The following is a 19,926-nucleotide window of genomic DNA, read 5'->3' as shown; positions in this document are numbered from 1 at the left end:
GAAAAGAGGTTTTGGTCGCATTGCATTCTGGTACATGTAGTATGTTTCAGTTGTTCCTCTGTTGTCATTGCAGAGTTCAACTCCTCGGCCACGATGATGTCCGCAGACAGCTCGACGGTGTCACAGACGGCTGAGAAAGGAGACGGAGGTTTGTCCTGGAGCTCAGACATAGACAGTGCAGACCCAATCAATCCCGCCATGCTCAGCGACACTGTGCACATCACTGTGTTAGCTCCGAGACAGATAGCCAGGCAGCTAGCTAGCATGCTAACAAAGAGCTCCAGCTATGTAGCGGTGTTTATAACGTTTTTTATGTTTTCACATACGAGAAAATGTCCATAACGTCCCGTTTGTCCATTTCAGGGAACATGAGGACACCGTGTCCTGTCTACGGCTGTAAGCGGGTCTATACGGATGGGAGTGCTCTGGAGAGCCATATCAAGGACCATGAGATCCCAGCCCAGTCTGTGCCGGGTGAGACCAGTGAGACCACTACATGAGTTGGGTCATTAGTAGAAAATGGACTGGTTGAACAGCAGACGTGTTGACTCACAGAGCCATTAATGATTGTTGAATTCCACTCAGAAGAATGCACCAATCACTCTGTTCAGGCTGGCTCACTGTTAATGGAACTGAGCCACAATCAGTCATTAAGTGCACCTGTGTTTTCCTGCAGGACAAATCAAATAGTCTGCTGTGCAACCAGTCCATTCTCCCTCTGAACTCAGTGTACGTCCCTGCTAATCCTGCACGCTTCCTCATTTATTAAGGGATAGTTTGCCCGAAAATTAAAATTCAGTCATTATCTAGTCACCCTCATGCTAATTGAATTAGTTTGTTAGTCCACAAAACACTGCTGGAGTTTCACAGGAAAACAGCAGGAAAAGAAAAAAAAAAAACAACTGGAAAAAACATAAAATGTCTCCATACTGCTCATCTGGCATAATCCAAGTCTCCTAATGTCCCATGGTCTGTTTTTATTCTTTCTTTTTTTTTTTCAATCATTCACTTCAATTGTTTGGGAGATTCTGCAACACTTTTTTCTCTGAAACTAGTTTTGTGGACTAAAAAACTAAACCCAACCTTCAGTCAGTATAAGGGTGAGTAGATGATGACTGAATTTTCATTTTTGGGTGAACTATCCCCTTAATTAGAATGGTAAAAATGATAAAATAAGAAACAGCTTACCACAAATAGTGTAATGTTTTCTTTAAAATATTTTCATTAGACAAATAATCTACAGTACAGTACACCCTCTCTCCAGTCCCTGTTCTATCACAGTTACACTATCAGTCTGTAGAAAACAGAGGGTTGTGACAGCCACTCTTCTGTGATTCATCTTTGTTTGCCACTCTTACACTCTGAATGCAGCAAACTGCTGTTGACACTCAGTGTGTCCTCTCCTCAGGAAAGGTGTTGCGGTGCTCTACTGTTGGCTGCAGCAGCTCCTTCCCCAACATGCAGAAACTAATGGATCACATGAGGCATCATCACAAACCCAACATATTTTTCCTGTGAGTGTCTCTCAGTTTGTCTCTCAGCTGTGTCTCCTCCTGAGTGTACATGAGTCAAATGTTTGGACTGATGAAATGCTGCTTCTCTTCCTGAAGGTGTGAGAGCTGTCGCACAAAGTTGCGATCCTACCGTGGCCTCCTGACTCACCTGCACACCTGCTCCAAAGTGCCGCGGGGCAAAACAAAGCCAAATGAACCTACACCCCCTCCACCTGCTGCCATGACCAACCCAAATGTGACCCCCATGGACATGGACCAGAACCCCCCAAGGCTGGAGTCAGTGTCCACACTCCAGGAACTACCATATCAAGTCCCAAACCCAGATGGTTCCTTCCCAGCTGCTGTCCCTCAGGCAGATTCTGGTGCCCCCCCTCTCCTTGGTCTCCCCTTCTTGCCTAACCCAGAGACGACGCCCCCCCAGCTCGCTCCTCAGCAGATGGCAGGGACAGCTCCCCAGCCTCAGCTCAGGAACAAAGCATCTGATCTGGTTTCATCTCTACACATGGCCGGCCCGACCACAGCCCCTGAACCCCCTGAGATGCAGGTTCATCCCCAGACACAGAGCAGGTCTCCTGGATCAGCTCCTCACTCTCCTCCAGGCTCCTCAGCTGTCTGGAAGAAGAATCAAGGTGAGTCTTGAAATAGAAATGTACATGCACATGCTTTGGGCAAAATGGCTTATAAATAATATCTTCGTATTACTAGGTTATTCTCTGATACACAATAGATATTTAAATATACACATTTTCTCTAAAATAACATGGACTTTGTCAAATACTGCAGAATATGATGATCATATAGAATGGGATGCCTTGCTGTGCAACTAGTACGTTTTGACTCTAGCTTAAGTTTTACCTTAAAGTGTGCATCTGTTCCCAGGATAGAAAATGTCTAATTTTTGGCAAAAATATTAATCCTTAGTGTGTTGTCCTCGACCTGCATACCACAGTGAAGCACATTAATTTTAATATGCTAAATAACTGTAATGATGGTCTTGCAAAATCTGTGTCCTGGCCAAGCGTGACATGACCGATGTACCGCCCACCACTAGTTGTAGTACTTCCATGCTTTATGGTGGAGAGCGGAAGATGAGTTGAGGAGTGTCACAACCTGTAGGAATGTTCAAGTAAATTATTTTTATTAACAGTTATTAAATAACATCAAAGACAGTCATAGTTAATCTCAGGTTGAGTTGTCTACAAAATATCAGAAAATGAAAAGTGAAAAACGTCTATCCGAGTTTTTCAAAGTTGAGGGTGATGTCTCAAATGTTTTGTTTTTTCAGTCTAAAACCAGAAGATATTCAGTTTAATATAGGGTTATATGATTTGGTTAATAAGTTATAGTGTGGTTATTTTGACTGAAATTGTGATTGCAATACTAGAAATGATCAGTTTTGCATTAGAAGTTTTCAGGTTCACTGAAAAAAAAAAAAAAAATTATTAAAATCATGATGATGTGATATGTATTGAGGTCAGAACCAACAAACATCTTTTCTTTCATCTGGAAAACAAGATTTTAGGTTCAGGTCATCTCTGAAGCATGACAGCACCTCATTATAATGATCTTTTCTCACATTTTCCCTTTTTCCAAAAATTGCTATTTGTTTCTGGTTCTGCGATTTGGATTCTGCACTTGGCCATATTGCAATTTTATTGATCTTGCGATTAATTGTGCACCCCTAGTTTGATATATTAGAGGCTGAAAACAGCATTTTCTGCCATTTTGCATGAAAATTACTTTAACAATTTATTTATTAACTTAATAGTTAAATCTTTTTTACCACATGCCTTATTGGGCAGTCCTTATTGTTGAGCCCTGTTCTGTATCACTTGCCAGATGGCAGCAGGGTGAACAGGCTGTCGCCAGGGTGGGTATTGTCTTTTAAATATTAAGCATTGACTTCTAAATAGTGTTGGAGTGTGCTGTCTGTATCCAGGGGCTGTGGGCTTACAATTCACTTTGATTTGTCATTAATTTGTCCTTTCACTCATTAGGTATGGCCTGCAACAGACGCATTCTCTGGGAGCACACAAAAGGGCGCTACACATGTGTGCAGTGTGGCCACTCAGTAACTAACCGCAAAGAAATGACTCAACACATTAACACACAACACAGTGGTAACAAGCCTGCAGAAGACACAGGGGGCTCTGCCACTAACACATAGTGTGGATTGAGGAGGATGAGGAGGACTCATTCACTGTACTGGATGCATTTTGGAAACAAATGTTGCCTTTTTGTGTCTTCAAGAACTCATCATGTGTTGATGGATCCCATTAAGGGTTTAACCAAACAGCTTTATTCTGAGTGAAGAGCTCCAGCAGTGGGTTAGAAAATGATCAGTTGATATTAAACTTAAAGATTTCCTGCTCTGAGACTCATTGAAATTTGTGTCCTCCACCTTGTCCTCTCACACTTCTTACCTTCATTTCAAGCACCACTATTCTTTTAATGCCATGTTAAATAGTTTCTCATTCTAGTTGAATTCACTAAGCTGTAGGAAGTTGTTAACCTGCAAATCCCAGGTCAAAACTAAATCTGAACTTTAATTGTACAGGAAAAAGTTAATGCTGTTTGAGACTTCAGAGGTCAACTCTTTATTTTAACTTGAAACTTAAGATTACTAAAAAAAAATGTAATCTAACTTTTTTCCACATAAAAATACTCACATCACTGCTACTGATGGTCCCAAACAGAAGGTTGCATGTCACTGTACTGCTTTACATTTGTAAACCTTGTCTTCCTGGTGGTATTCTGGATTTGTCTTATTGTCAACCAATACAATGAAAAGACCACAACCAAAACCTGTCTGTCTCAGTACCTCCACTTCCCTAACCTTCTGTGGGTCTCCGCCCAAGCTCATTGGTTCCTACTGTAAATATTTAAAAACACCTCGCCACATTAAAATTCAAGCATTAACACAACACAGAAGATAGTCCCCAACAAATTATTTGTTTTTTGTGTTTTCAAGGTCTGAAAAGTGCTTCACATAGTAAGTGCATTACTCTCACAACTTTCTTAAACTGTCTGACTTAATAGTTTATTAAATTAGGCTCTCTGATGATCTAAAAACCAAAGAAACCAGAAAATATTAATTTATTCAAATTCAAGACTCTGCAATCAGAACTTCGACTTATTTTGGACTTCCTATAAAATGACAAAATGATTAATTAATCCTGTCACAATCTTGTCAGATAGCAGTAAAGAAAATGTAAAACGGGTCCCTAAGAGGCGGACCGCGGTCCGAGTCCGGACCCACACGCCGTCCTATACGGACCTGGACCTATAACCAGTAAATTCTTAAGAGATTTTAAATTTTGACGGGACGCTTTTATTTTAACTGGCGCAACTTTTCTAGTCTTTCCGCCGCTGGTTTATCTGATCAGGAAACACACAGACCAACTGCAGAGAAGCTGCGTGTGGAGGAGACTGTTGTTAACGACGGAGTTTATTACAACAGAAACTAACGTGATGGTTAATGACATCGACACCAACCAGATGCTCTTATAAAATTAAACAACTGTATAAGGAGGCTTATACGTAAAACAGGAGAGTCTGTGTTTCTCTGTGAGAAACTTTCAGATCTTCTCACAGCAGAGTGAACAGGTGAGGGAGGAGAGGAGGGCAGACTGATCACTAATCAATCACTGATACCGTCGTCCTCTCGGACTGATTAAAAAATAAAAATGACAAAATTCGTGACAAACCAAACCTGGGTGTCCACACAAATAAAGTCTTTGTGTGAAACACTGCAGAGTGTAACATCGTGCTGTTTACAGACAGTCTGCTGTCTGTAGTTTGACAGAGACAGAGAGGGTCGTGTCTAGAAGAGAACCTTAAACCCGCGAAAGATCGCGCGAGTTTGATTATTTTAGTAAAACTAGGTTCGTTCGAGATGAACTGCGCCTCGCATGGAGACTAGACGAGATCAGGCGGCCGCAGCAGGAGGTGGAGACAAAAAGCTGCAGTCAAGTCGGACAGTTTTCAACAGACTTACGAGAGACTAGAGGAAGAGACACGAACATCCTGTTAGATCACCTGTAGGTTACCTGTAGTCTGCAGATCATGCTCATAGCTGAAGAAATGAAGTGCGTTCTTGATCGTTGATTGAAGTTAAAATAGAAGAGATCCTCCTTTTGACACATGTAACATCTGTTCTTTTATCTGCCTTGTAAAGCACTAAGCTGTTCTTTTGATAAGTCATATAACCTTTATTATTATCAGACACTAAATATCTGCTTGCTGACAGATTAAAACTTCATTGCAAAACAGAAGACTGATATGTCCAGCATTAAATATTACAATTACACAGAAAATTAGTATTTTATACAACACGTGGTGTTTGTTGTCAAAGTTAAGAACCAATCAGAGCCTGTCAGCTTGTCGATCAGGTGACAGCCAGGCGTTTGCAGCCGGTGGAGAGCAGCTGCGGCGCCTGGCTCTACAGACTGCGGCCGCCTCGATCTCGTGAGGTTATCGTTGCCCACATGTGCATGACGTCAGAGCAAGTCGGGATCAAGTCGGACACAAATCTAACCGGCATGCATTGTGCGCCGACCACCGCTGATTCTGCGCAGGCCTGGCTCATCTCGAACGCACCTAATAACGAACACAAATCTTGCGAGAGTTGTGCAAATAAAGAGTTACCTTCTAGACACGACTGAAAAAGGTGCGCAGCTCCAAAAATAGAAAATCATGTCGTGGTGTCGATGTTTTTAATGTGGGCCACCATAAATAAAACACTATTCACTGAACCACAGAGAGTCACTGAAACACTGATCTCTGACCTGCTGTCATGGAAAAAATACTCACATTCTTTACTCAGGTATTTTTACATTGTGGTATTAGTGTTTTTACTTAATTACAATTTAAATATTTTGCATGTTATTGTTTCCTTTTTTTGCAAAATCAACATTTTTATTGCTGTTGTACTTTGCAGGTCTGTATTTAGTCATCAAAAAATAACGATAAGAATACCATTAAACTCATAAGAGGAGAAAAAGGTGTCATGTTGGTAAACCAGTCCCCTGTCCTCTGGGGGTCTGGGAGCGTCTGTCCTGCTCCAGAAGAAAAATGTTGTGATTTTAACATGTGAACAAAACATCTGGTGACTGTTTCTGTTAAAAGAGTTAGTTCCATCTTCTGTTTGTGGTTTCTGCAGACATTATTACCTTTACTTTGACCTTTGTACTTGGAAAAAAAAAAGTAAAAAGTAAAGTTAATACAGTAAAAGTAAATTACATTAATTATTTAAGTAAGTTTACTTAAGCAATTTATAGTTGTTCATTTAATACACCTGTCTTATCTTCTCGTTTGTATATTACCATTGTTCTTAAATACAGCAAAAGTAATGTAATAGAAAGAAATGCAGAACACACAATATTTCTTACTTGATTACTCAATTAATCGGCAGAATAATCAGTAGATTATGCTTTAATTTTATTGGTCCAGCCCACTTGAGATCAAATTGTTCTGTATGTGGCCCCTGAACTAAAATGAGTTTGACCTCCCTGATGTAAACACTGATACAACTACTACACTACTTCAGTATATATCACTCTCATAACACAAATTAGACATTATGATGTTCCGGACCTTTGCTTTAGGAAATTTTCTCTAACTGGACCTCTTTGAATTTTAGTTGAATACCCCTGATGTAAAATATTCACATGTAGGAAGAAGCAATCAGGGAATTTGGACTTTTCTGTATAAAAAAATACTCAAACCAATTAATCACTTATAGTTGGAGATTAATTCAATGATAGATTAATATCAGACTAATTGAATTGTTGCAACTCTAACAGGGAGCCAATACTAGAGAGGTGACACATTTTGAAACATGAAACTTTGTTTTCCCTTAATTAGTCTCCCCTCTGTAACATTCTGTCATGAAACATAATTTTGGTTGTTTATAGCACAGTAGCATCTGATATTAACACTTTGGGCATGTGTATCTATATAAATGCCATTTACCACAGCTGTAAGATGTACCTTGAAAATGCTTGAAAGGTGCTTTAATTTGATGTTGGAGAAGGTGTAGGCACCCAGTGTACAGTACAGTACAGTGTTCATGAAAACGAAGGAATGTGACCAGTGTAAATGTGGCTCACTGATTTGTTTGGAATAATTTTTTGACAAGAATAGATTTGGCTCATACACACACACTTGGGGCTATACATTCACTGTTTGTTTGGTCTTTAACATGTAAAAGAACATTACCAACTGTGTGTCTCAGCAGCTCTAAGATGCCATGCCATGCCTTGCATGATGTGCAGGATCCTATTTTCTTTTGATGGTATTTTTTGGTACATGTACCACTTCACAGACTTTCCGATTTCTACACAAGACGCATTTACAAGACATACCACGTCAAAAAAGCTGTTTTTATTTGGGCCAGTCAGAATGAGTTGATACAAGCACTTATTTATTCACAGTGCCAAGAGATTTTGGTCAGCTCAGGCTACCTGCTGTGCCTCGATACATCCATACATGCTCCTGAACAACAACTACCTCTGACTCTTTTCCCTCCTTTTCATTAGCATTAGCTGCCTGCCAGGCAGTGAGCTTTACAATAATTAACACATCAAGACAATACCACATGACAAGAGGTCCCACTTGATCATTAACATGTGTATAATTAGACATTACCACATGCAGTATTAAGTGCTGTTTTCAACAACCAAATCCCATCACATGGATGAAGGAGAGTCATTGTCAATAGATTGTATAGATATAAAAACATTAGGGGGCTTTTAACATTGGTCAGCATTAATATTATTCAGACAGCATGAGCTATACTCCCATCAGTTTTTGTACATGTGGGTTTTAAAAATAAGAAATGCGTTGATGTTCCATCTCGTTGTACGACCCTGCAGTTTCAATCTGTGAATTTCTGTTAATAAAACAAAACCTGCTGAAAATTAAACTGGAAACTAATGCTCTTTTAGTTCACATCATGGCCGGCTGTCAGGGAAAAAATCTTAAAGTAAACAAGTGCATACAAAAAAAAAGATTAAGTGCCGACCATCCAACCCCCTGATCAGGCAATGTTGATTTTTTTGTTTTATTATCACAACTTTGTTCAGCTCAGTTCTCTTGAGGCTTTAAAAAAATCTCTTCTGGTCAATTGCGTACATCTTTCCTGCTGGAAGCTTCCGGAAAAATAGACTGTTGCCTCTGCTCATGTTGCCCTGGAATGAACAGAGGAGAGAAGTTTTTAGTAGTGGACAGCGTCAGACTATGTTTATCCAAAGAGGCCAATCACAGGCATGAAAGCGGGTCGGGTGCAAAAGGTGAGAAGGATAGAACCCCTCTAGGGGGGTCTGGGGGCATGCTCCCCTGGAAGAAAATTTTGGACATTTTATATTTAAAAGCATCAATCTGGTGCACTTCGAGAGAAAAATCAAGCAGACTTACAGGACAGTATGAATGTATAATAAAGTATCTACACATATTCATTAGGGGTGTTTATCTCACTGACTGAGACGATTCGATACGTATCTCGATACATGTTCAACGATACGATATATTTTATAAATCTTTAAGTGGCCAACAATTCGGTTCGATACGATTCAGCTCTGTTACGATATGATACGATACGACGCAATACAAGACAATGCAATGTGTCAGTCCTTACATTTTGATTCAACTAATGCTACATTTGTAGAGTGCTGTTAGTTGCCAAAAAATCCTGATAGTTTTACTAAATATAACAACAGTAGAGACAGAGAGAAGGAGACATTACAGTGGTGTTAATCTCTTATTATGAGTCTCTTGTGTAAATGAAATGAGATAAATGAGAAACTTAAGAACTATTTAAAATATCAGTATTTCTGCAGTAAGATAATGTGCTGCTCTGTTTCATATGAAGAGTGCTGTGGTTTGGATCAGTGTGGAGGAACAGTGAAGTGTTACCTGTTCTCACAGTGACATGACGTCTCTGTAGGTCAGACTCATGTCTCTGTACTCTGCTGTCAGACACGTTTTACATAAATGATCTGCAGCAGCGTTTCTCATCTTTCTTATGAAACCCAAACTTAGTCTACACTTAAAAGCGTTATGAAACTTTGGTGGTGTGACGTGGTACAATGTCACTTCTGTTGCTGTTTTCAGCGCCGTCTGTTTTAAGTAAATGAAAAGCAGACACAGGAGAGGGAGGAGGGAGCGCTTGTTTTGTGAGTGCGGCAGCACGCGTCCAGTGAGAGCGGTGCAGGCAGAGAGAGCAGGAGAGAGAAGACGGAGGAAAGTTAACAGTGGCAGCTCCCTGATGCCAAAATTAAACGTATGTGCATCCCAATGAGATGTATCAATATGCTAGTGTTGCATCGATTTGTTTCCGATTCATGTTCAGCTTTTTACCGATGCAGAGCCGTCTGTACCGATGCACTCGTATCTCGATCGTATCTTAAAGTCTGATGCATCGGACTTATGAGTGAATCGTTGCAGCCCTAATATTCACATTATGCGTTATAAGAAATAAGACCGACAACTATGCTGTATAAGAAACGAGACTAGCAACTTCTCCAATGAAATGTGCAACAGCACAGCTTTCATACAGGGTTCAGTGGCGAAACAAGATAATCAATTAAGACAGTACTCAATCATCTGTCATTTCTTCTTCTTTGCCTGGACCAGTGTCTCCATGGCCCGCTTTTGCTGTTTTGCCACGTTTCAGCTTAGCCCTGCATCAGTCAAAGTTACCTTTAGCCTCTCAAGCCGGTCCCCTCAGTATCTGCCCAAATCGGCAAATGAGTCGTAACTGTCGTCTGTCCTCGGGTCAGCTCGCAAGCGCTCTCGTCAGCACAAACCAATCAGGTAGCAGTATTCTCCCCCATATTTGCGCTAATATTTCAATGCTGTAGCGCTAGTAGGGGAATGTCTTGTTGAATTCAAGGCTCCCTTCAGGCGCGCACACGTTCGCAGCTTACTATGGCTCAGCGCTGCTCTCATGTATAAAACCAAAGTCCTAATCCTAATCCACTCCATGTCCCATCCATACCCCCCCAATTATTTTTTCATGTAGGTCACCTATTTTGGATTCAAAACGGCGAATTTCGCTGAAAGGTGACTTTCATGCCTGCAATCACTATCAGTATTGTCCATTTAAATTTTGAAATAAAAGTAATTGCTTAAAAGGCATACTATGCAGGATTTTCCTAAAAAATGTGTGAACTCATAAACAGAATATGTATCTTTCACAGCAACTTGGCATGTTGGGGCTTTAGGAGACTTGGATTACACCAAATGAGCAGTATGAGGGCATTTCCTGTTTTTATTCAGTTGTTATTTTATGTTTGAAAACTAGCCACCATTCACTTCCATTGTCTGGGAGATTCCGCAACAGTGCTTTCTTGTAAAAATCCAGCAGTATTTTGTGGACTACAGCACTAAATCTGGCCTTCAATTGGCATGAGGGTGAATAGGTAATGACTGATGGTCATTTTTGGGTGAACTACCCCTTTAATTTGAGGTGAAAGGACCAGTGCTTTCATATTGTACACTTACTGAGCAACCCTTCCCTTCCCTTCCCCAGTAACCTGACAAAATTTTGTCATCTCTTCAAAGCTTAACAGAATTTAGAAGCCTCTTGTATTCCCATCACATGTTGACTGCAATGCAACTTTCTTTTATTATCAGAATACTCAAAACTGACACAGGTTAACCTGCACTACAGTAGTTGTGATTTAATGAGTTTTCATTTCAGACTACAAATCAATAAATGGTACATGAAGTAAATAACAGGTGTTAACATGCTGTGATCCATGTGACGTGACTGATGACTAAACTGTCACTGGCAAAGCCTGCATCCTACCACACCAGTGCTTAATGGGACATCTGTATTTATGCCATCAGTGTTTGTGTGTGATATATTTACCTCTCTGCTTAGATGCCTCCAGCAGTCCACCCAGGTGGGATATACTGATGCATAGGGTGGCAGGCCACCGGCGAGCCTGTGGGGGACAGTGGGAATGTCAGTCTGCTTGATCCAACACTTTCTGAGGATTCACAACAGCAAATAATATGCAAACTCACCCGCAGTTATTGACAGCCATGAGGTTTGACACCAAAACAAAAGGGTATGTGAGCATACTGGCAAAGAACTGAAAGAAAAGAACAGAGGAGGAACATGATCAAATCAGTAGCTAGAAGCAGACTGACTTGTGTACTGCTGTCTGTAGACAGACATGTTTGTCAAACTCACCCCTGTCACAGCCTGAGAGCAGTTCTTGATTTCTCCTGTGTGACTCATCTGTGCAGAAAACAGATGATCAGTGTTAATTCTGTATTCAAGACTATGTCAGTTCCAAGTAGTTCTGTCTATATACAGGGTTCCTACACCTTTTCCCACAGTCAAATTCAAGCACTTATCAAGCTTTTCCAGCATCTTACAGCTGTGGTAAACATTCATATACATGCTCAAAATGTTTAAATCAGATGTTACTGTGCTATAAACAACCAAAATTATGTTTCATGACAGAATTCTACAGAGGGGACACCTATTAAAGGAAAACCCAGCCAAGTCTCATGTTTCAAAATGTGACAACTGTCTGTAAGTAGACTTGGCATCCTATTACAGCTGCAACAATTTATCAATTAATTGGTTATTGACTGATTCTTAATCACCAACTATTTTGATAATGAATCGCTGAGTATTTTTGTAAAGTCAAATTTGTTTGATTTCAGCTTCTTAATTGTGAATATTTCTGTTTTCTTTACTCCTCTCTGACAGTAAACTTTGAAATTTCTTTTTTAAACTTTGGAAACACTAAATTAAATTCAAGCATTTCAAGAATTTCCAGCACCCATAAGAACCCTGTATGTTCAGTTTTTGGTGCCACACAGCCAGGGCCACAGTGATTTTACCTCACCTACTCTACCACCACACAGAAGCTTGGCTTCTGAATTAAATTTGATTTAGAAATCATTTAAAAATATATAAATATAAACTATATCAGTGCTTCCTAAACTTTTTACACCATGTACCACCTCAAAAAATATTCTCTCCAAGCACCACCATTAGGACTAATGTTAAAATACCATACTGTAGGTTGACCCTATCCAGTTATGGACAGTTCTCACAAGAAGCTGGTTTAAGTCACCCTTCAACTTAATCCAAATTGGAGTCATATCTCCTTACTGTTTGGTGCAACCAACGCTTATTGTGAAGCCACAAGCACTTGAAATATTCTCTCCTGATTGTCCTCTTTGTAATAGATCCAGTTTGGAGCCATGATTGTAGTGTTTTTGGAGCATTCATTTTCAGTCTCTACATTTTACCTCAATTTACTGTCTTTCCACTCAGTTTAGCTACAGGTAATCATGGAAAACATATGCATGCCCTATGTACATGATTAGGACTAAACAACAGGCTGACATTAAAACAAAAATACAGGAAAGACACACACAAACTTATTTTAAATTCCATTAAAACTATCTCAAATTTGATGGTTTCATTTGAAATTTTACAGTATTTTGATTCTTTTAAATGTTTTTAAATGAGTCCCTTTCATTTTAAAATATCTGACATTCCTCTACATACTACTGTTTGAGCATCTAGGAACTAGACCAACAGTTTGTCTGCCTTCTCAGAGTTTGTTCATGTTTCTCTGTCTCCTGACTCGTGGACTGGCCTGCCTCCACATTTGTATCCTGTGTTCCCCCTCTAACAGAGATCAGGGGTGCCGTTACTTTACATGGGGAATTTGAATTTAATCAAATGATATAATTTGCACAGTATGTTATATGTACAACTTAACTGTACTCCACTGTACTGTAGGACTGTTTTAACATAGGTGGAGCTCATTGCCATGGCGACACTGTTCCCAAAACCAGAAAACGGCACACACAAGAGCAATTCGGTTCACTGACAAACTGAAACATGCTGCCAGACTGACAACTTCACTGTTTGCCTTTTTCTCTGTTCAGGGTACATTAACCTCTACTCTCTGCCACCACAAACCATAATATTCTGCCAGTTCTCTCTCACCACGCTACACTACTTAAACCATCTATACTCTGACAAGTCAGTAGTCTGTGGTGTTTGTTGGCTACCATTAGTACGAAACCCAAAATACTTACAGGGCAGAGACATTTTTTCCTTCTTTTTTACTTCTGTAACTCCCAGATGCCCTTTTTGTCTGCTCAGCTGTGCTGCTACGCAGAGATTGACCCCTGCTAATGTAAGCTGCACACTACAATATAGAACCTCCCCCATCAATTTAATAGAAAGAGGAGTATATGTATTTATGACAATATTTCTTAGTATCCTAGTATACCATCATACCTTTATACTGCCCAAGCCTATTTTATGGAAATATTTAGCATTTTATGTGGTCTTGGAATCCAGTTACTATTTGCACATTCCCACATCTGTTCTACCTCAGCAGTTGTTTTCAGCAGCAGAACTAGATACAATGAACAGAGTGTTCGACTCATGCTGATCATGAAGCTAAGGTATCATTATTATCTTAAATTAAAATACATATCCAATCACTGATTCAGGAATTGCCATGAAATTTGAAACCCTACTCTGAATTCTTATTCATCAGACTTCATCTATGCCTCCAGTGAAGAGGGTCCCGTTTTATCTCCGGTGGGTGGGGGGTTGGTCACTTGGTCTTGAAAGGATACAAATGTGCTGACATAAGGACAGCAATCTGCTAACGGGTATAAACACTATTTTAGAAAGGGTTTCTGTACATTCACCTTGCACTACAGCTGTACACAACCTGTAGTTAAATTTCGCCTGACACATGTATTGCACTGCAATTCTGCCCTTTAACGAAACCACTATACAGAACATAGGACCTTTAACTAGACAGAGCCATGTTTAACAATTTGCATACCGAGTCATCAATGGCGTATGTATTGATGAGGTGAGCCAGCAGGTTACAAATCCACAGAGACAGGACGTCACCGAGCAGACGAGGGATCAAGCCACTGTAAAGAAAATAATATATTTCTGATTAAAACATTGTGAGTATGTGTAGAAATAAGCTGTATACTGGGTATAAGATTGTAAAACTGCAAGTCAGGGTAATGTAGTCACAGAACCATTTTCTATTCTCCAGGTATAGATGGTGAACTGTGAAGTTGGAATTTCTAAGTTCCCAATTGGAAATTTCAACTGGAAAGCCCCCTCAAGTCAGATTTCCGATGTGGAAAATCAGAGGAACCTCACCAGCTCCAACCTCGAAATCCAAGATGGCTGCTCTGCTCATCAACAGTAGTGAAGGCTGTTTTTAATCAGTTTATTGTATTTTGTGTCTCATTTAATCAGTTGTTATAACATCATCTGTGGCCATACTGCTATAATGTTGGATGTGCCTCATACTGCGTTTTCCAAGGTAAATGGAATGCACCAACAGCACTACATGTTGCTGTTGCATGTAATAGAGCCACACGTCTTGTACAAACAATACAGCCAGATCCAGCCACTCATCTATGCACTCAACAGATTGCTTTGGTTTGGATTTTGCACCACAGTGAGAAAAATATTAAAGCAATTTTTGTGTAATGTGATCCAATATCAACTAAATACCTTTTTTGGGGACTTATAAACCATCATATACAGGGTCACCCCCAACACTGACATCTAATTTTTAAACAATGTTTCCAGTCATTCATCAACAGATGGAGTCTGGCTAAAGTGTGCCCAACCGGCTTCAAAGCGAGTTGCAATGACACACCACCATCTGCAGCCAACCCGTTATGAGCCCTGCTTCACACCCCTGCAGTGCTGGACTAACTCACCAAGTCAAATAAAGTCACACCATGCCAACACATGTGCATGGAAAAAGCCCAACAGAGTGTGCTTTACATTTACAGTAAAGTTTACAGTAAATAAGCATACAGCAACAAGGATGAGGCTACAGGAGCATTTTGCCTTTAAGAGCACTGACACCAAAATTAATTGGCAATCAAAGCAATACATCAAAAACCTGATGTATTACAGATGGGGTAAATGATTTGAAGGATGAAGGATAGTTGACTGCAGAGTCTCATTCACAGGTCATCAAATAGTAATCAGAAGAAGAGACAAGGAGTGCCAAACTTACGCAAAGAAGCCCAGTATACCCTCTTCTCTGTAGACGGTGACGATGGAGTCAAACACCCCACTGAGAACAGAAGAAAAAAATTTTTTTTAAGTTCACACAGTTTTCATAGCTCAACTCATTGAGGTTTATGTCTAAACCATTAAAATTTTACCTGTATTTTGTTTCTCTCCCAATAAACTGGACCATACATCGCAAAGTAATCACTGAAAAACAAGTTGAGGAAAACATACTTGACATGCAGACTAGTGTCTTCCCACACAGATTTAACAGATCCAACAGAGAAAAATCTAAAGTATCCCAACTGAAAACACTTCAAAGCTCTAATGCAACCACAATGTTTTGGTTAGCCAGATAAAGCTGTCTGAAAGATTTGAGAGCTGCAGACATTCATGACGTACCATGAAAGGGATGTGTGACAATGGTGGCGCAGGAACGAGCTATCATCTCTTTGGTTGTCTGTGGAAAAGACAGAAAACAATCAAATGAGATATCTGTGTGAATCAAGGAGGGGTAGATGTGTGTGTGACAGAATACATTCATTATTTATAAGTCACAAAGTAAAGAAACTCATTTTTAAATTTATTCACAAATTGTTATCTCACAAAGGATGTATAAGGGTATGCAAAGATATTCATTCAAAGAGGGAAGATTTGTAGTGGCAGTTTTAGTTAAAAGTTACATCACTTTTGGAAAACTATTTTAGATAGTAAGTTTAAAGGACACCTAGTATCATCCTTTCCTTTAAAGCATGTAGGAGTAACGATGGTGGTCACAAAACAGGACCGGCTCCTTCTTCAGTTAAATAGCTCATTCTAAGCCAGTGGTTTCCAAACCTTCAGGAGCTGAAAAAAGTTCACGCTCCCCCCTCACATTTATTATCAATGATTAACAATAATTGGCAAACCACCTGATAAAAAAGTTTACAGTTCAAATTTTGGTGGGAAAAAAGCTTCAGGAGCTAATATATCTAAGAATACAAATAAAAAAACAAATAATGTGTGTCCTCCCACACTTTCTTATAGGCAGACTCATGCACCATTGCACTACTACCAATCATTTTCAGTTGCTGCACATCGACCTCCTTCCTCACGGCCTCAGGCCACATTGACTGGTCATTACTTGTGTCCTCCCACTGCTCCTCCTTCTCTGAAAGCCCAGAACGTAGACACCATTAACCCTTCTCATTCAGTTCTTCAGTACCAACCCCAGCAATTCCCAAGGACAAACAGAGTTTCTCATGTTGCAGCCCCCTCCTTCCCATAATTCACCCGAGATGAGCCGAGGCAGTTTGCACTACTAAAGATGGCTCTTACCAATCTTCTGCCTCATGATGAGAGCAAGCAGTTCAAATATCACGTATTATTGGATCACTTGAAGCTGGACACAGCCTGTCACCTTGCTTTGGCCTATGCACATCATCCTCTTCCTTACACCAGAGCTATGTCAGCCCTACAGCAGAGGTATGGCCAGCCACAGCAGCTAGTACTGAAAGAAATTATGGCCATCCAGAACCTTCCCTCTGTTCGTCATGGCGACTCCAGAAGCTTCAGTGATTTTGCCATTCGAGTCTGAGCTCTTGTGGGTATGCTCCAGTCGCTTGAAAATGGTGAAGGAGATGCAGAGTTAGCTTGTGCATCTCATGTACAGCAACTTCTGGGAAAGCTTCCTCCTGAACATGTTGCTAACTTTGCCAGATTCACCTGTGCTATAAAGCCAGGTATTCCTTACAACCTGGCTGACTTCTCTAACTGGCTGGAAGAGGAAGCTGAGTGCCAAGCCATGGCCACACAAACACGAGACAGCCGGAAAGGACACATGGAAGAACGTAAACTCGTAAGGTCCAGCTATCCAAAGTCCAGCAATTCCGTGGCTACTGTACTGTAGCCTGGAACTAGTCATTCTCAAAATCCAACTCAGCTATAAGTGAATCAGCTCCTCATCATGGGCAGACGTGCCCCTTCCGTGATGTCCCTGACCACCACTTAAGTGTCTGTCCAGATTTCCGTCAGTTATCAAAGGATATTGTTAAAAAGTGGATCCAAGAGAAATGGCGTTGCTGGAGATGTGCACGCAAACACAAGGCCTCGAATTGTGACCTTAGGAAACTTTGCCCAAAATGCAAAGGGAAATACCTCGGCATCCTCCATGAAGTGAATCAACCTTGGAGAGATCCCAGTACTTCTTGCCTTATTCGATCTAGCTGCAGAAAGTTGTCAGAGTTTTGCTGAGCTACAGAGGAAGACAACTTGAAACCTATGCTATACTGGATGATGGTTCTGAGCGGACTATGCTACTAGCAACTGCAGCCAGATTTCTTGGCCTCGACAGGGCGGCTGAGTCCCTTATGCTGAAAACTGTCCACCAAGGGACTGAGACCTTAGCTGGTACCACAGTTACATTCAACATTTCCTCTGTATCACACGCAGAGAAGAAGTTCATTGTACAGAACGCCTTCACTGCTGAAACACTGGACCTTGCACCACAGTCCTATCCTGCTCAGGTCCTGCAAAGATTCAAACATTTGCATGACTTACCACTCCAGGCTTTCCACAAAGTTCAGCCCCTGCTCTTTATTGGCTCAGATCACCCTCATCTTGTATGTCCTGTGGAGCGAGTTCGTTTGGGTCCAGGGAGTGGCCCAGCAGCAGTCCACACACGTCTTGGTTGGGCTTTGCAAGGTCCAACAATGATCCCTGAGGATCCCCTTGCCACCTCAGGTTCCTCTTCCCGAGAAACTAGCCCAACAGTTCAGTCCTTGTTTATATCTTGCACATCCCCAGATGCAGGCCTTTATCGTGCTGTAGAAAGACTGTGGAAAGTCGACATACTTCCTTATCAAAGTGAGAAAATCACCACACATTCCAAACAAGACAAGGAGGCACTAGCTCGTCTTGACAACCAAACAGTAAGAGTGGAGGTCAATGGAGTTGATCGTTATGCAACCCCCCTAATTCGGAAGATGAATTACCCTAAACTGCAGTCACCAAGGGAATCAGTCCTATCAGCCCTCAGACGTACAGAGCGGAAGCTGTTAAAGAATCCGGAGCAAGCAGCCATCTACGATCACGAGATCAACAAGTTATTAGATGCTGGATATGTGAAGAAACTTAATTGTCATGAAGTGGTCCAAACCAATGAGTCATGGTACATACCCCACCATCTTGTGGAACACAATGGCAAACATCGCCTGGTGTTCAACTGCTCATTCCAATACCAAGGGCAGACTTTGAACGATCATCTTCTTCCTGGTCCAGGCCTAGGCCCTTCCTTGATGGGTGTTCTGCTACGTTTTCGTTAGCATTCTGTTGCCATTTCTGGTGATATCAAAGCCATGTTTCACCAGGTCAGATTGCTGGCTGAGGACAGACCACTCCTCCGTTTCTTATGGCGAAACATGCGACGTGAAGTACCAGTGGAGGTCTACGAGTGGCAAGTTTTGCCATTTGGCACGACATGCAGTCCTTGCTGTGCCCTGCAGTGACATGTTAGAGACAATAAAGTGGGTCAAGAAGATGTTTTAACATCAGTCTTGCAGTCCTTCTATGTAGACAACTGTCTGCAGAGTTTTCCAACTGAAGAACAGGCCAGAACTCTCTCGCTTGCCGCTGGAGGCTTTGAAATCACACAGTGGATCAGTAACCTCCCTTCGGTGGTTGAGCATCTACCTAAAGAGGCTCGTTCAGAGAGCACTGAACTGTGGCTTAGTCAAGACCGCACCGACCCATGGGAAGGCACGTTGGGCTTAATGTGGTACTGCTCTTCAGACACCCTGGGATACAAACACAGACCTATTGAGTACCAGACCCTTACCCTTCGCAATATGATCCCCTTGGGTTCATCATCCCATTCACCACCCGCGCCAAAATCCTTCTCCAGAAACTGGTCTAAAGAGCAGGAATGGGATGATCCATGTCTTCCTGATGCCTTCGTGAAAGCTTGGACACTGTGGGAAAACGAGCTTCCCCATTTGGCCCAAATCAGACTCCCAAGATGTTACAGACCCACTGAAGACCAAGATCACGGGGGGGCGGAAATGGCGGTGGCTGTAACACCCCTCCCCCTAAGACACAAACCTACAGGTATTGTTATCAAATAATTACATCATTACTTACCACAATCTGGACAAAGCATCCGCCAACACATTATCTGAGCCCTTTTTATGGTGAATTTCAAGGTTGTAATCCTGCACGATCAAAGCCCACCGCATGAGTCTCTGATTTTGGTTATACATGCGGGACAGAAAGACAAGGGGGTTATGATCGGTCAGGACTACAACCGGCAGCGAACTGGAGCCAACATACACCTCAAAGTATTGGAGTGCTAACAACAGAGCAAGGGTTTCTTTTTCAATAGTG

General features: G+C 41.2%; 2 protein-coding genes across 3 annotated transcripts in view; one reads left to right on the top strand and one right to left on the bottom strand.

Moving 5' to 3' along the window:
• znf414 (zinc finger protein 414) lies at positions 1-3,691 on the top strand. The gene is made up of 5 exons (XM_084722781.1): positions 1-148; positions 364-474; positions 1,409-1,514; positions 1,611-2,143; positions 3,512-3,691. Exons 1-5 carry the CDS (start codon positions 94-96, stop codon positions 3,679-3,681), a joined length of 975 nt encoding a protein of 324 aa, XP_084578907.1. The 5' UTR covers positions 1-93; the 3' UTR covers positions 3,682-3,691.
• Positions 3,692-7,878: 4,187 nt separating this feature from the next.
• The window catches only part of mtch2 (mitochondrial carrier homolog 2), a 31,954-nt gene continuing 19,906 nt past the window's right edge, over positions 7,879-19,926 (bottom strand). For both annotated transcript variants that reach the window (XM_084722794.1, XM_084722804.1), the window contains 8 exons: positions 15,970-16,027; positions 15,723-15,774; positions 15,572-15,631; positions 14,360-14,453; positions 11,716-11,763; positions 11,547-11,614; positions 11,389-11,464; positions 7,879-8,704 (listed from right to left, as the gene is read on the bottom strand). In XM_084722794.1, coding sequence (XP_084578920.1) covers positions 8,618-8,704; positions 11,389-11,464; positions 11,547-11,614; positions 11,716-11,763; positions 14,360-14,453; positions 15,572-15,631; positions 15,723-15,774; positions 15,970-16,027 — 543 coding nt within the window. In that variant the 3' untranslated portion in view covers positions 7,879-8,617. The remainder of the gene's footprint in view (positions 8,705-11,388; positions 11,465-11,546; positions 11,615-11,715; positions 11,764-14,359; positions 14,454-15,571; positions 15,632-15,722; positions 15,775-15,969; positions 16,028-19,926) is intronic.

Source organism: Lutjanus erythropterus, chromosome 1, assembly GCF_056507025.1.
Source record: "Lutjanus erythropterus isolate fLutEry1 chromosome 1, fLutEry1.hap2, whole genome shotgun sequence".
NCBI classification, from domain to species: Eukaryota; Metazoa; Chordata; class Actinopteri; order Lutjaniformes; family Lutjanidae; genus Lutjanus; species Lutjanus erythropterus.
The sequence above is the reverse complement of the archived record's forward strand: the minus strand, read 5'-3'. Positions and strand labels throughout refer to the sequence as shown.